The sequence below is a fragment of the Lolium perenne genome, chromosome 6 (assembly GCF_019359855.2).
Source record: "Lolium perenne isolate Kyuss_39 chromosome 6, Kyuss_2.0, whole genome shotgun sequence".
In the NCBI taxonomy this organism is placed as follows: Eukaryota; Viridiplantae; Streptophyta; class Magnoliopsida; order Poales; family Poaceae; genus Lolium; species Lolium perenne.
Genome location: NC_067249.2, coordinates 267,051,814 through 267,065,865, shown reverse-complemented (window position 1 = coordinate 267,065,865; position 14,052 = coordinate 267,051,814). Strand labels below are relative to the sequence as shown.

Here is a 14,052-nt window from a genome sequence, read left to right as displayed (position 1 = left end):
AGAGTACTGATGCCTCATGATCTCCTAGATCATCCGAAAAGCGACACGTTCCAAAGTATTCACCAGGCTCTCAGAATGGCGATGCAGCGAGTGAGTCACCATGTAGCTAATCTCCTGACGCAGGGACCTGGTGCGTTCTTCTGACGGGACGGACAGGTCCACTCCGTCGAGCGCGCCTTCAGGTGAGAACCCTTTCCACCTGATGCCACGCGAACGGGTTCGGTGAAAAGAGCCGATGAGGTCGGCTTCGAGGATCGTTTTGACCTCGTCATACTTCTTCTTGAGCTCGTCGATCAGATCCTCGTACGTGACTGGGGTGCCGTCCGCCATCTCAGATGTAGATGGCGATGTGGTTGATGTCGAAGCGTGTCCCACCGGGCGTGCCAGAATGTGTTGCGGTCAGAAACCCACAGGCAAGCAGCGACGGGCAACACAGTAGAGCCGGGAACAACTTAGGGCTGCGGCTGGCCCTGGTCCCTCCGAGTGACGGCCCGCAAAGCCTCCGGCACGCACGTCCGATGCTGGTGCAAGGGCGTGCCACCTGACCTATACCTGGCCAGGAAGGTGATGGAGATGCCTCGCTTAGTTTCCTGCATGGCATACACGTAAACATTAAATACGAGCCTCGATCGGCTCTCAGGTTGTCCTGTGAATCGGCTCAAGGAGCCGATCCACCCATGATTCGTACGAGGTGCACGAATATATGGTGGTCCTGCTTGATCAAGATAAAGCTAAAACGATCTACGACGATTTGGGGTTTTCACCGCATAATCGGATCATCCTACTCACGATTGGGCCTTGCGGCCACGCACGGTGATCGTAAGCCGATCCTAGATAGGGCCTAAAAACCAACACGAGGTTGATCCTCGGAATATCCTGTCTAGGACTAGCGAACGACACCCTACGCGCCGCTGGATCCTCCAACCCTTTGTAAGGCCTAACTATTGCAGATATTAAACTAATCCTTGAAGAACAAGGAGCAACCGTAACGGATCGGATCTACTAAATAATGATCAAGCGGGGTGCCGCCCCTAAACCTAAGATAGGTGTAAGGGCGGCTAGATGCGTAAGGGTTGCACTACGACAGCATATGATACGAAGAACTATGCTAACCCTAACACATCTAAGATAACTACGTTGCTCGCCATCAAAAAGGCTTCAGTACGAGCAACGCATGAACAACGGAATAAGCTTGTGCTGCCTAGATCGCAAGATGCGATCTAAGCAGCATGATGCTTACCGGAAGAAACCCTCGAGACGAAGGAGTTGGCGATGCGCCGAGATTGATTTTGGGGTGAACGTTGGTTGTTGTTTATTTCATAAACCCTAGATACATATTTATAGTCCAGGGGACTTTCTAATTTAGGCGTGCACCTAAACGTGCACGGGTTAAACTCTATCTTTTAATCTAAGATGCGATCTACTATATTACAGATATATGGGCAATCTAGCCCAAACTTTGCATATAAGGCCGATTCATGTACATTCTTCCATGTATAATCTTTAAGCCTATCTTGATCGCGGCCCACCTCTGACTCGGTCAAATTCTGGTGATAACAATACTTTAATACAATGATCTCATGAACTGCCTTACATGATTGAGATCCATATGATGAGCTTTGTAATCTAGATGTCGTTATGGTATTCAAGTGGATTTTACGTATGTGATCTCCGAAGACTCCTTGTCCCACGTGTGTAAAGGTGGAGTGTGTGCACCGTGTGAGTATTTTAGGCTATATTTCACATAATACTTGTTCACTAAATTATGATTTGAGTTAGATGTCTCTATAAAATTGTGGTGTGTTAGTACCGCCTATGAATGCTCAAAGTACAACGCGAGGTGTTTATTAGTACTTGGAAATACATCTTTAAGGTTTGCTTTTGCAGCCCTACACGGTGAATTAGTTTTCGTTATCCAGCCAGAGAGTAGTTCAGAATAGCATAGTGAAGTGCTTATATGTATATTCTTTTATGATAACATTGTTGAGATTGACCACTAGTGAAAGTATGATCCCTAGGCCTTGTTTCGAAGCATCGAAACACCGTTTATTTACTGTTTTACTTCATGCTTACTCGCTGTCATATTTATTTCAGATTGTTATTACCACTCATATTCATCCATATTACTTGCATTTTACTATCTCTTCGCTAAACTAGTGCACATATACATCTAGCAAGTGTATTGGGTGTGTTATTACCACTCGTAATTGCAGGGTTGCTTGAGAGGGATATCTTTGACCTCTACCTCCCTGAGTTCGATAAACCTTGGATTATCTACTTAAGGGAAACTTGCTGTCGGGGGTTTATTCCGAAAAATATCAATACTTATAATATAAAATATATTGTGCTAAAATATATTGCCAAACCATACACGTTTGATACTACTATGAATGTTAATATTTTTTCCATTCTATTATTGATCAAAGTTTATAAATTTTGGCTTTAGCTAAACCCTAAACCTAAAACGCAATGCAGTTGTGAATGGAGGGCGTACTTGCACTTTCTGTTCTCAAAGTAAAAATGCTCAACATACTCTTTTTTTCGAGAGCACAAATGCTCAACATACTATAACTAGCTGCTGGTATGTTTCTTACTATCTCTTTGCCAGCGTTAGCTTGAAAGGTGACAAGTGATTTTTGTTCTAGCTTTTTCATCCAGCGATAGAAATTTGCCCGTTTACACGGTTTTCAACTCAAACTGGCTTTGAACACCCTAATCCTGGACAAACAGTACTCAATAAATAAGTACGTTTGGCGTACATCGTCAAAAAAAAAGTAGCTTCAATAAACAAATTGAGTATAAAATGCAAGACAAGTTTAGTTTCATAGCAACATTTTACTACTGATACAATAAGCAGTCACTTCCTTACTGAGATATAGAACAAACAGTCTTCATCGCCAAAATGTAGACACAACATAGCTAAAACACAAATATGTGTTCAGGACCATAACGCCTGATTCCTTGTTATTATCCAGAAGAAGCAAAACTACATTATTTTCTTAAAATCGGAAGTGAAGCCTTAACAGCGGGTGCATATCCATGTCCAGATTGTTCCTAACCCAGATCTTATGCCTCTTTGTCCGTGGGTATCTGTCACCTCGCCGGTGGCTGTATGCACACTTCTCCTCACACGCTGGCTTCTCGTGCAGGTAGATGTCTTTCAGATTGACTGCTACTTCCATGACGGTTTTGGCATAATTCATAAATTTTTCTTCTGACTGAAACCCAAAGATCTTGAGCACAGAAAGTTTGCGGTGCATGAAATCAGATGCTTCCCAATTTGTACCAGCGTCCTTCCTCTTCTCACTATACGCGTGCTTCCTCCTCTCTTCCTCATCCCATATCCTCAAACAATCGCAAACCTACAATGCTTCGCATCAGGCAAACATTTTCGGATTCAACAATGTAAAAGAAGAAACAATTTTACCTAACTATCAAGGATTTTAATGCAGTACTGGAAGTTAAGACAGTACTTCAACATGTAGAAGGAAAGATATTGGAGAAAAGGTGAGACTTTACCTTGATGCATAACTCCTCAAGGGAAGGTGCACCTTGCAGAACAAACAAGGTCCACTTCAGATCACATTCTTCTGAAATGGCAGCCAAATTAACAAACCTTAGTTTGCTGAACACCAATGACAATTTTCTCCGATCTTCAGGTTTAACCCAAATCTGCAGAAGATGAGGGAGAACACAAAATTATGTTAACCAAATTAGAGACTAAACCCTCAAAAGGGAAAAATCAGGATAAACTATGCACATCATCAACAAGACTGTAACCTTCACTAACCTTTTCGCTTTCAAAGCCCAGATGCAGGTTGCTAACAGTGGCTTTGCCAAGAAGTTCACTTAACTTGAGCATCTTGTGCCATGAAAGAGCTGTATTACTGATGCTCACGGTGTGCAGCAGTGGGACATAACCAAAAGACAAAGGGTCATGCAGAGACACCCAATAAGAAAAAGTCAGCGTTGTTAGCTCTGGCAGAAAGCTCAGATCAACCCTCTCAAACTCACTGCTGACAATCTCGAGCTCACGGAGTCGCGGGTGTTCCACTGCTAGCAAGGACCGATACCCCATGTCACAGTTGTCCAAGCGGAGGAACTCCAGTCGTTTGCACACTTTGAGAATGCAAGGGATATCTGATTCAAGTAGCCTCAAATTCTCTAACTTGAGTCGTGCGAGACGAATGAATGCGTTCGGGCAAGTACCAAGAAATAACTTGAACTGCAGCCCGTAAGCGAACCTATCGGCAGAGCTGCTTCGTTCCAATTCCTTCTGTGTCAAGATTGTGAACTCAGCAAAACCAACCTTGTGTTTTGCTATGGTTTTGGCAACAGTCCGGCCAATTAATTTGGATCCCTTTCCCAAGTAGAATTGTAAGCACAGGCGGTGGATGGTGCATGGACTTGCACTCCTGCTTTCCAGAAGGCTCCTGGTTGCTCCAAGCACGGTTGCATTGGCCCGAGCAACATCACAGGTCCTCTCTTGCATGTTGTCAGTGGAACCAACCATTATAAGAATTTTGGAGAGCATAGTAGGGATCAGCTTCCACCGTCTGGAGAGAATGCTGGTTCTCATGGCATCTGCAACATCAAGTCGCTCTATGATATTGAGCAACAGGTCTTCAGGTAAATTGCTGAGCCTGTCACGGTGCAAGGCGCTTTCATCTTCTTCCTATATTTGGCAAAGAAAGAAATTATAGCTGATTTCTTACAGCATTCAGGATCATATGCTTGTCTACATGTTCCCAGAAAAAGATATAATATTGCTACTTTCCACCAGTTAAAAAACTGTGCTATCTTCCACACACAAAAATACAATTTTGACCACTCTGTTGTACTATGTTAGACTTCTTTATCTGTAAGAGTCTCAAATTGAAAAAAAAAAAGTCTAGCGACAACTCACCAGCATGGCTATGGAGCACCACCGGTTAGAACTGCTGAGGCCCTTGACAGAAGGTTTGTCCATCGAAGTCTTCTGATGTATTATAGGTTCTCCTCCAAATTTTGATGACTGCCCAGGCGTCCCCTTGCGCTGGCAACCTGGAGACTGGAATACGAGGCATGTGATGTAATTTGGGAAAATTTGCTACAGGACACCGTTATTTTCTGTCGTTTGCCAAAACACACTGCTCAATTGTGTCTTTGCCAGGTACCATTATAATTTTGTGGCATATTTGCCAGAACACACCACCTAGCCGAAAACGGAAAGTTTTGCACTTTTTCCTGCGATGACTGGTTTTGAAGACAAAATGCATAACTTTCCGTTTTCGGCCAGGTGGTGTGTTCTGGCAAATGTACCACAAAATTGTAATGGTACCCAGCAAAGACACAATCGAGCGGTGTGTTTTGGCAAAGGACAGAAAATAACGGTGTCCTGTAGCAAATTTTCCCATGTAATTTCGATGTAGTTCAAGAGGTACAGAACTGGTGATACTGCTTCTCAATCAAATCACTGCAATGAAGGAATAATTTTGATTCAGCGTATGAGCTACAATTTACATACAGTCGTAAAGATGCAATTTTTATGTCTAATACAGCTTGATTTTTTTCCCCGTAAACAGGTTCAAGCTTTAACGAATCAAATTTGATTAGAAGAACATCTAGAGGAAAAGAAAGAACAAGGAACTCACCACGATGGCTCCCGCGTTGATCTTCTGAGGCTGATATCGGGCACTTGATGGCTCGTGAAAACTGATATCCTAGGAATCCCTGGTGTCGTTGGTTGACGGCAACTCTTATTTATAACTCCTGGAGATTGAAACCGGGAAGGATTTGAACTTCTGAAATCTAAACCGAAAGAGGGTTCCGGATTGCAGCTCCCAAAGGAGATCGGCGCAGGGCAACCGTCGCATCTCTGATCTACAATCCTCTCTCCTCCTTTCCCCTCGTGAACCCTAGGTGGGGCGCGGTCAAGTTAAGCTCACCATTATATATATATGTGCTATCTACGGTGTATGAATGCTGCCATGGAATGGAATGATGGGCAAAGAGCATGTCTAACAGATCTCCTAAATTTCTACCCTGTATAACACGAGTAGAGAGTCCTGTATTCGATTTCGATCGGCCGAAAACTCGTCCGAGCTAGCAGACCTTGTATCCCTAAACTGTAAAAGAATATATTCCTAGAATATGCCAAATCATTTTTTTTCTTTTTTTCTCTTCTTCCTCCTCTCCTTCCTCCTCCCCTAGGCCCTGCCCGCCGCCACCGGCTGTGGGCCGGCCGCCCCTCGCCGCCCCTACCCACCACCGCGCACCTGCGGGACCGCTCCTGGCTGCGCCGCGTGGGGCCCCAGCCGAGGCCGCGTGCATGCTCCTCCTGGAGCTCTACGTGCGCGCCGGGTGCCCCAACCGCCGCTGCAGGCCTGATGGGGGAGGCCGAGCTGCGGGCGGAGGCGCGCGTGGCGGCGCTATCGTCGTGCAGCCGGATTGTGCGGGAGAAGGGCCGGGTCGCCGATGCCAGCGCCAGGGACAGCCGCAGCATCATCCTCCTCATGGCCGCATTTGGCGTGCCGCCTGAGTTCCCGCGGCAGGAGCTCTACGATCTGCTGCTTGCTGGCGGCTGCTTAGCCTGCGCCGACGTGCCGAAATGCTCCCAGTTCTTTGTGAAGAAGCTGCGTGGATGACGATGTGCAGTTGCGATTTTCTGAAAGTTCAGCGTGCCACGAGTGAGAGGGTTGGGCTCGTATTCAGCCTCCCGCCCCGTACAAGTAGGGGCCAGAAGCCCCTAGCCGAAATGTAAAAAATCGACGCGGGGGCCTGTTTTACGGGGTCTGCTAAACGGCCGGGTAGAGCTCTACCCCATATATCGGCGGTCATTTTACGGGGTTGGGCCTTTCAGGGGGTATGTTAGACATGCTCTAAAGATAGGCCCAATGCGCGCTTGCCTTCTACTGTCTGTCATGTCCGTACTTGGACCTCGCTCGGACCCCGTTGGTCGCCGGTGATCGCCGGTGCTTTGTGGAGAGCAACTGCACCTTGAGGAAGAAGAAGATCCAGAGAAGGAGGAGGAGACAGGTTCAGTTCGTTTCTGTTCGACGCCCTTCCCCTTATAAGAACAACATACAAGTTCATCGCACCAAATCATGAATGAGAGCACTTCACACGTATACTGCAAAAAAAAAACGAACGCTACAAGCCTTAACAAATCTTATTTTGCATTTTGCTTTTGCTTTTACAAGTTGCCTTAACAAATCTTATTTTGCAGCAAAACAACACTGGACAGGGATACCTAGAAGATAGCTCTTGGAATGCAGATATTTTCCAAGACATCTTGGTGCTTGAAGAGGTAACACGATTACTTTTGATTGAGAAAATTACATAAAGCTACGATGGCTTGGATGAGCTGTGGGCGAGTCGGCCATCGTCGGCGGCGCAGGTGCTCTCCTAGATGTGGGTGGACAACCCGGAGACGAGCGGACAAGCGGCCTAGGAGATTTGAGTAAGTACTTCTTGATCCGCTTCCTCCCTCGTACCTCTCTCGTTTGGTAACCCGTAGCACCAAATTTCTCACCAAATTAGGGTTATAACTTATCGTTTCGGACTGAATAGGCTTGTTTAATTTGCTCTGTAGTTTGGACCCTAAAGTCTAGGACGTCAGGATTCATTTTGATGGAATGGATAATCTCGAGAGGTCAATTGGCCGTGATGATATTACTTACATGAATATCATTGCAATGATTAAAACTTGGGGCTATCGATTTGGGATTCAGTGTACTGCAGAATGGGTGGGGAAATGAATTTGGTTGAGAATATTTGTAAAAATCTATGAACTATTATTGCATTTCGATTCAACAAAAGTGTTGGACTTGACTGTGAAGAGGGGCAAAGATGTAGTGTCTAAGGAAAATAGAAGTGTAGAACAAGCTAGCATAGTAGGAGATAATGCAGCATGACTTATTAATTATTCAGCTCCAATTGTGTATTACTTCAGTCCCCCTCCTATGTATGCCGTGGATGATGATGGTCATGTATTTAATTATTCAGCTCCAATTGTGTATTTACTGGCAAAGTTGCTAGTAATAATCCAGTTGCTTGCAACCAACCTAGACAAAATTTGAGTGATGATGATGCAGAAATGGACTCATTTGATGGTGACATGGGAGACTTTGCTACTTCTGCAGAAATTAGGAGGGCGGAACAAGCTAAAGTGGATGAAATTGTGCAAGCAATGAGAAAGCAGAGAGAGGATCCACATACACACTGTGAAGGGGTACATATATTGAAGATCTGTTGGTTGAAGAAGATGAACAAGTTGTTGAAGACGAAGATGAACAAGTTGTTGAAGAAGAAGCTGAACATATGCATGTGCCTGAGAAGAAATCAAAGATGCCTGTTAAGAGGAAAGGACCCATTCATGTGTTGTTATTGATGATGGACATGGCTTCATCCCATCTGATGATGAAGAGAAATGCCCTGATTTTCTGCCGGAGTATGATGATGATGGGTTTGAACCACTCTCAATGATGCCACCTAAAGGTAGAAAGAGCAGAGCAAAGGAAAATCCATTAAGGATCTGATATGATGACAGAAGGCTACAAGCACATGAGCAACTTGCAGTACACATGTGCTTTACAGATGTTGAGCAGCTCGGAGATGCATTGATTAATTTGCATATAGCACAAAGTAGGAATTTTCACTATCACAGAAACTCCAATGTTAGAATTATTGCGGACTGCCTAAAGAGAGACAACGGATGTAAATTCTACATCACTGCATCTGAGATAAAAGGAGAGAAGAAATTTGTCATTAGGAAGATGAACCATGTGCACACATGTGAGACTAGCACTGACACTACAAGGGTCAGTGCAAGATGGCTAGCTAAAAAGTATGTGGGTCTCTTCAGATCAGATCCTAATACATGCATCCAGACATTGATTTACTAGCACTATGCCCGCACTTTGCTGCGAAATAGCGAAAATTGTTTACATCACATTAGAAATATGATTGCATGGTTACCGCTTCAACACAACATGTAGAGCGCAAGGACTTGCAATTGACCCGGGGTTTCGTTCGAGGAATTCAAGTCCTTTTTATAGGTTAATTTGGTTTGTCTACTCCTTTCAATGTTGGGTAGATTTATTCATGTCGTAGCCCTGCCTGTGTCTACCTAATAGTTTTCGGTTTTTAGAAATTTGTGTTCTGTGAACTGTTCACTTTCAGTTTCCCTATGTGTTTCCTTGAATGAAAGAAGTGGCTAGTTCTAAATTTCTAATGCTATTTTTGGAAAGATAGTGTTTATCAAAACATCCGTAGAGCTCTTGCGTTGCTACAACGCCACACTAAATCATTGGACAACATTCCCAAAAATAATCAAATGAAGAGAACCTTTTGTATGTTTAAATATTTAAGTCAATTGAATTGAACTATCTATCATGGCTAGTGGAAATCACATTAATAGATTTTCTAGTGTAATAGTGAAATTCACATGATGGTCGTGTAATAGTGAAAATCACATGACATCAAGTTACTAATAGAACCATACTGGGTTTTTTTTTTTCAAAAAATGTAGTGACATGGAAAAATTGCCTGAAACTTTGCATAACATATTGAACCATTAACAGTATAAATAAAATAGAATTCTGCATATGATGTACTTGTGTCCAAATTCAGTTAACGATGGTCACTTGTCCAAGGGAGACGGAAACATAGGATAAGCGCAGCGGCCACGAAATCAAACTAGTGTTCCTCCTCTCCGATCGAGGATGCTGCCAGCATGCGCAACGGCGGCGGCATAACAGGATGAGCGTGGAGCCCACGAAATCGGACTCGTGCTTCTCCTCTCGAAGGACGCCGCCGGCGTGCGCCAAGGCAGCGTGAGCGCAGAGGTTGGGTGCGGCAAACAGGACTACACGGGCGCTGGTTGAGATCGAGATACGGCTCGACGGCTGCCTTGGTTCAGCTGACGGCGAGCGTGGAGCTGGCCGTGTCCCGTGTCTCTACCAAACACCGCCGTTGGGAACACCCGCGGCCGACCAAGACTCATCGCCTCCGCTGGCCCGCTCCTTAATTCCGTTGCTCAGCAACCGCCGTTGCCTGCCTCGATTCCACAGCGCCGCCGCCACGCTTGATCCCTGCAATTTCTCGAGTCGCCGGCCCACCCACCTCACCGCGCTCGCCCGCTGAATCCCGCCCATACCTGCCTGCCCCGCGGCAGTAGACAATCACCACGGGCCGCTCCACGCCCGCATAATCCGCATTACTAGTAAAGATAAAGATAAAATATCCTAACTCAGTTGGTCGTTTAAGTGCAAATGAGCCACGTTTTGGTACTGTGCGTTCAATTTAAATCAAATAGCCAAGGGTAGCCCGATGAACATGATAAACAAAGCAGCCCGATGCACAGGATATGTTGCCATAATACAGTGTGCAGTCACTTCTGAGGTACAAAACAACCAACACTTTTCATCCTCAAATTGTAAAGACGAGATAGTAACGTAGCTAGACACAAAATGTTAATAAGCCTTCATCAGGGCCAACAGGACCATAACTCAATTATTTTCTTAAAATCGGAAGTGAAGCCTTAACAGCGGGTGCATATGCATCCACAAACTTGTCTTCTGATTGAAACCCAAAGATCCTGAGCACCGAGAGATTGTGGTGCTTGAAACCAGATGCTTCCCATTTTGCACTGGCGTCCTTCCTCTCCTTGCTATACGCGTGCTTCTCCCTCTCTTCCTCATCCCATATCCCCAAACAGTCGCAAACCTGCAATGCTTCTCATCAGGCAAAAATTCGCATTCAACGACGTTAAAGAAGAAACAACCCTATGAAGTATTTTCATGCACCACTGGAAGTTTGAGACAATGCTAAATCTAACTTCAACATGCAGAAGGAACAAATTTGGAGAAAAGGTCGAAAGACTTTACCCTGATGCGTAGCTCCTCAAGGGAAGGTGCACCTTGCAGAATAAACATCGTCCAAGTCAGATCACATTCTTCTGAAATGGCAGCCAAATTCACAAGCCTTAGTTTGTTGAACACCGGCCACAAATCTCTCGGATCTTCAGGTTTAACCCAAATCTGCAAAAGACGAGAGATCGCAAAATATGGTAACCAAATTAAAGACTGGAACGGCCAGGAAAAGCTACATGCATCAACATGGTCAGGGAAACCTTCACTAACCTTTTCTTTTTCAAAGCCCAAAGTCAGGTTGCTTACGGTGGCTTTGCCAAGAAATTCACTTAACTTAAGCATCTTGTGCCATGAAAGAGCCGGATTTCTGATGCTCACGGTGTGGAGCAGTGGGACATAACCACAAGACAACGGATCATGCAGAGAAATCCAAAAAGAAATAGTCAGCGTTGTGAGCTCTGGCAGCCAGTTCAGATCAACCCTCTCAAAATCACTCCTGAAAATCTCCAGCTCACGGAGCCGCGGGTGTTCCACCTCCATCAAAGACCGAAACCCCATGTCACAGTTGTCCAAGTGGAGGAACTCAAGTCGTTTGCACAATCTGAAAATTCTAGGGAAATCAGATCCACCAAGCTTCAAATTCTCTAGCTTCAGTCGTGTGAGACCACTGAATGTGTCCCCACAAAAGTTAATAAGTGAGTTGAACTGCCTCCCGTAAGCAAACCGATCATTAATGCTGCATCGTTTGCCTTCCTTCTCTGTCAAGATTGTGAACTCCGCCACACCAACCTTCTGTGTTGCTATGGTGTTGGCCAAGGCCCGGCCAATTCTAATGGATCCAGCTCCCAAAAAGAATTGCATGCACAGGTGGTGGATGGTGTATGGACTTGCAATCCTGCTTTTGAAAAGGCTTCGGGTTGCTCCAAGCACGGTTGCATTGGCCCGAGCAACATCACAGGTCCTCTTTTGCTCGTTATCAGTGGAACCAACCTCTATAAGAATTTTGGAGAGCATAGTAGGGATCAGCTTCCAACGTCTGGAGAGGATGCCGGTTCTCATGGCGTCTGCAACATCAAGTCGCTCTATGATATTGAGCAACAGGTCATCAGGTAAATTGCTGACCCAATCACATTGCAAGGCCCTTTCATCTTCTTCCTGTATTTGGCATAGAAAGAAATTAGGGTTGATTACTTACAGTATTAGTATGATATTTTTTATCTACATGTTCCCAGAAAAAGATGCAATTTTGCTACTTTCCACCAGTAAAAAAAATAGTGGTATATTCCACACAGAGAAAAGCAATTCTGTCCACTCTGTTATACTATCTTTGATATTTTATATCCGTAAGATCCCCACAATAATAAAGAAGCTCTAGGTCAACTCACCAGCATGGCTATGGAGGACCATCGGTTGGAACTGCTGAGGCCCTTCATGGAATGTTTGCCCATCGAGGTATTCTGATGTCTTGTAAGTTGCCTCCCCTTGCGATGGCTACCTGGAGACTGAAACACGAGGTATTTGATGTAAGTTTGATGTAGTACAAATGTACAATAGGTACATAATTGGTTATATTTTTTCTCAGTCAAAATATTGCAACTAAGAAAGGAATAACTTTGATTCAGAGTAGGAGCTACAATTTCCATATACAGTCGTAAAGATGCACTTTTTATGTCTTCCAAGAGATACAAACTTGATATTTAATTCCCGCACATAGTTCAAGTTTTAACGAAGCAATTTTGACTAGAGGAGCTGTTCTCTCTGAAAACAGAACATCTAGAGGAAAAGAAAGGACTCGGATTAACTGCCATGGCTCCCACGTTGATCTACCGAGGCTGAAATCTGTCACTCGAATTGCTGGCCTCCTAAAAAAACTGATATCCTAGGAATTCCTGGCTTCCACTGAAAACTGGCGGCTTCCCTGGTGTCCTTGGTTGGCGGCAACTCGGAGATTTATAGCCACGGTTGGCGCCAAGTCGGAGATTGAAACCGGGAAGGATTTGAACTACTTCTAAAATATAAACCCAAAGAAGGTTGAAGTTGGACTGCAGCTCGTTTAAAACAAGCCTCTTTGATTGCGAACTGCGGCTCCGTTCGGAGCCGCTTGAGGAGTGGCTTGATTGCGGATTGCAGCTCAAAAAGGAGCTGATCTGATTCCATATTGCAGCTCCCAAAGGAGCTGCTTATTTGGGCGAATCTACTACTGGAACACCGCTCGATCCTTATACGAGTACCGCTTGGGCATCGACGGGGTGACGGCGGAGGAGCTCGGTGCAGGGCTGGCGGTAAGGCAACCGGCGCATCTCCGACCTACAATCTCTCTCATCCTTTCCCCTTACGAACCCTAGGTGGGGGCGGCCTGGTTGGGCTCGCCATTATATATATGCGTTCTACGGTGGAGGAATGAATGATGGCATGGAATGATGATGGGCAGATTTGATAAATGCAATGTACATGGACATAAATTCATCATATATGCAATGTACATGGACAGATCATATAGTGTTAAAGCTATCCAGAAACGAATTGGTATCACCAAAATAAAATTATCACTAGCACAAACATTCACATCTACTCTACTGGAGTACATAATAGCAGGAACAAATTGACCATAACTCAACTCTGAAACTGGAGGTAGTCCATGGTGCAAATAGATGCTAGAAATTAGAGGGATTCGAGCTAGTTACCGCGGGCTGCGGGGTCGTCGAACGGCGGAGCTATAGACCGGCGGCGGCGAGGGGCGTCAGAGACGGGCGAGCGCGGCGTCGCCGGTCAGTGCTGTTTGACCAGTCGCGGGGCCGGGAGCGGCGATTGGCGGGAGCGCCAAGGCACGGGAGCGGCGAGTGGCGGAAGCGGCGGGCGAGGGCGCCGGCGGGCTACGCGCTGGTGGCGCCGGCGTGCTAGGGGTGAGGGCGAGGGGGCGGGAGCGATGAACCCTCCATGCGATGCGATGAGGCACTTTTTCCTTTTTTTTTCTTTTCTTTGGCTGAAACATTTCACCAAAGCCTTTTTCTATATAATGGATTTTTAAAAATTTGGTATACAAATGAGAGACAAATGTTTACCAAAATTTGACAAAATTAACCCTTTGGTGAAAAGAATGCATGAAATGATTTCCCGGCGAAACTATTTTTGTCCAATGTTTCTCGAAGTTGATACGCATAATCTTCCAATGAATGTGCATTCTAAATCCCACTTTATG

At 45.2% G+C, this 14,052-nt stretch overlaps 2 protein-coding genes across 2 annotated transcripts; both read right to left on the bottom strand.

Annotated features, from left to right (window-relative positions):
• Positions 1 to 2,799: 2,799 nt before the first annotated feature.
• Positions 2,800 to 5,949, bottom strand: LOC127305539 (uncharacterized). The gene is made up of 5 exons (XM_051336012.2): positions 5,634 to 5,949; positions 4,907 to 5,050; positions 3,791 to 4,675; positions 3,520 to 3,672; positions 2,800 to 3,362 (listed from the first exon to the last, which is right to left on the bottom strand). The coding sequence occupies exons 2-5, from the start codon at positions 4,967 to 4,969 to the stop codon at positions 3,000 to 3,002; spliced, it is 1,464 nt and encodes a 487-aa protein (XP_051191972.1). The 5' UTR covers positions 4,970 to 5,050; positions 5,634 to 5,949; the 3' UTR covers positions 2,800 to 2,999.
• A 4,369-nt stretch (positions 5,950 to 10,318) lies between these two features.
• LOC127305541 (FBD-associated F-box protein At5g56370) lies at positions 10,319 to 13,825 on the bottom strand. Its single transcript, XM_051336014.2, has 5 exons — positions 13,538 to 13,825; positions 12,239 to 12,355; positions 11,124 to 12,008; positions 10,869 to 11,021; positions 10,319 to 10,707 (listed from the first exon to the last, which is right to left on the bottom strand). Exons 2-5 carry the CDS (start codon positions 12,299 to 12,301, stop codon positions 10,495 to 10,497), a joined length of 1,314 nt encoding a protein of 437 aa, XP_051191974.1. The 5' UTR covers positions 12,302 to 12,355; positions 13,538 to 13,825; the 3' UTR covers positions 10,319 to 10,494.
• Between the last annotated feature and the right edge of the window lie 227 nt (positions 13,826 to 14,052).

Excerpts from the sequence above, each read along its gene's own strand:
- LOC127305539 (XM_051336012.2), bottom strand. The coding sequence starts at position 4,969 with ATGGACAAACCTTCTGTCAAGGGCCTCAGCAGTTCTAACCGGTGGTGC. Across the intron at positions 3,673-3,790 it reads TGGGCTTTGAAAGCGAAAAG|ATTTGGGTTAAACCTGAAGA; the intron begins GTTAGTGAAGGT and ends CATCTTCTGCAG. Across the intron at positions 3,363-3,519 it reads TTGAGGAGTTATGCATCAAG|GTTTGCGATTGTTTGAGGAT; the intron begins GTAAAGTCTCAC and ends GAAGCATTGTAG.
- LOC127305541 (XM_051336014.2), bottom strand. The coding sequence starts at position 12,301 with ATGGGCAAACATTCCATGAAGGGCCTCAGCAGTTCCAACCGATGGTCC. Across the intron at positions 12,009-12,238 it reads GGTCCTCCATAGCCATGCTG|GAAGAAGATGAAAGGGCCTT; the intron begins GTGAGTTGACCT and ends TGCCAAATACAG. Across the intron at positions 10,708-10,868 it reads TTGAGGAGCTACGCATCAGG|GTTTGCGACTGTTTGGGGAT; the intron begins GTAAAGTCTTTC and ends GAAGCATTGCAG.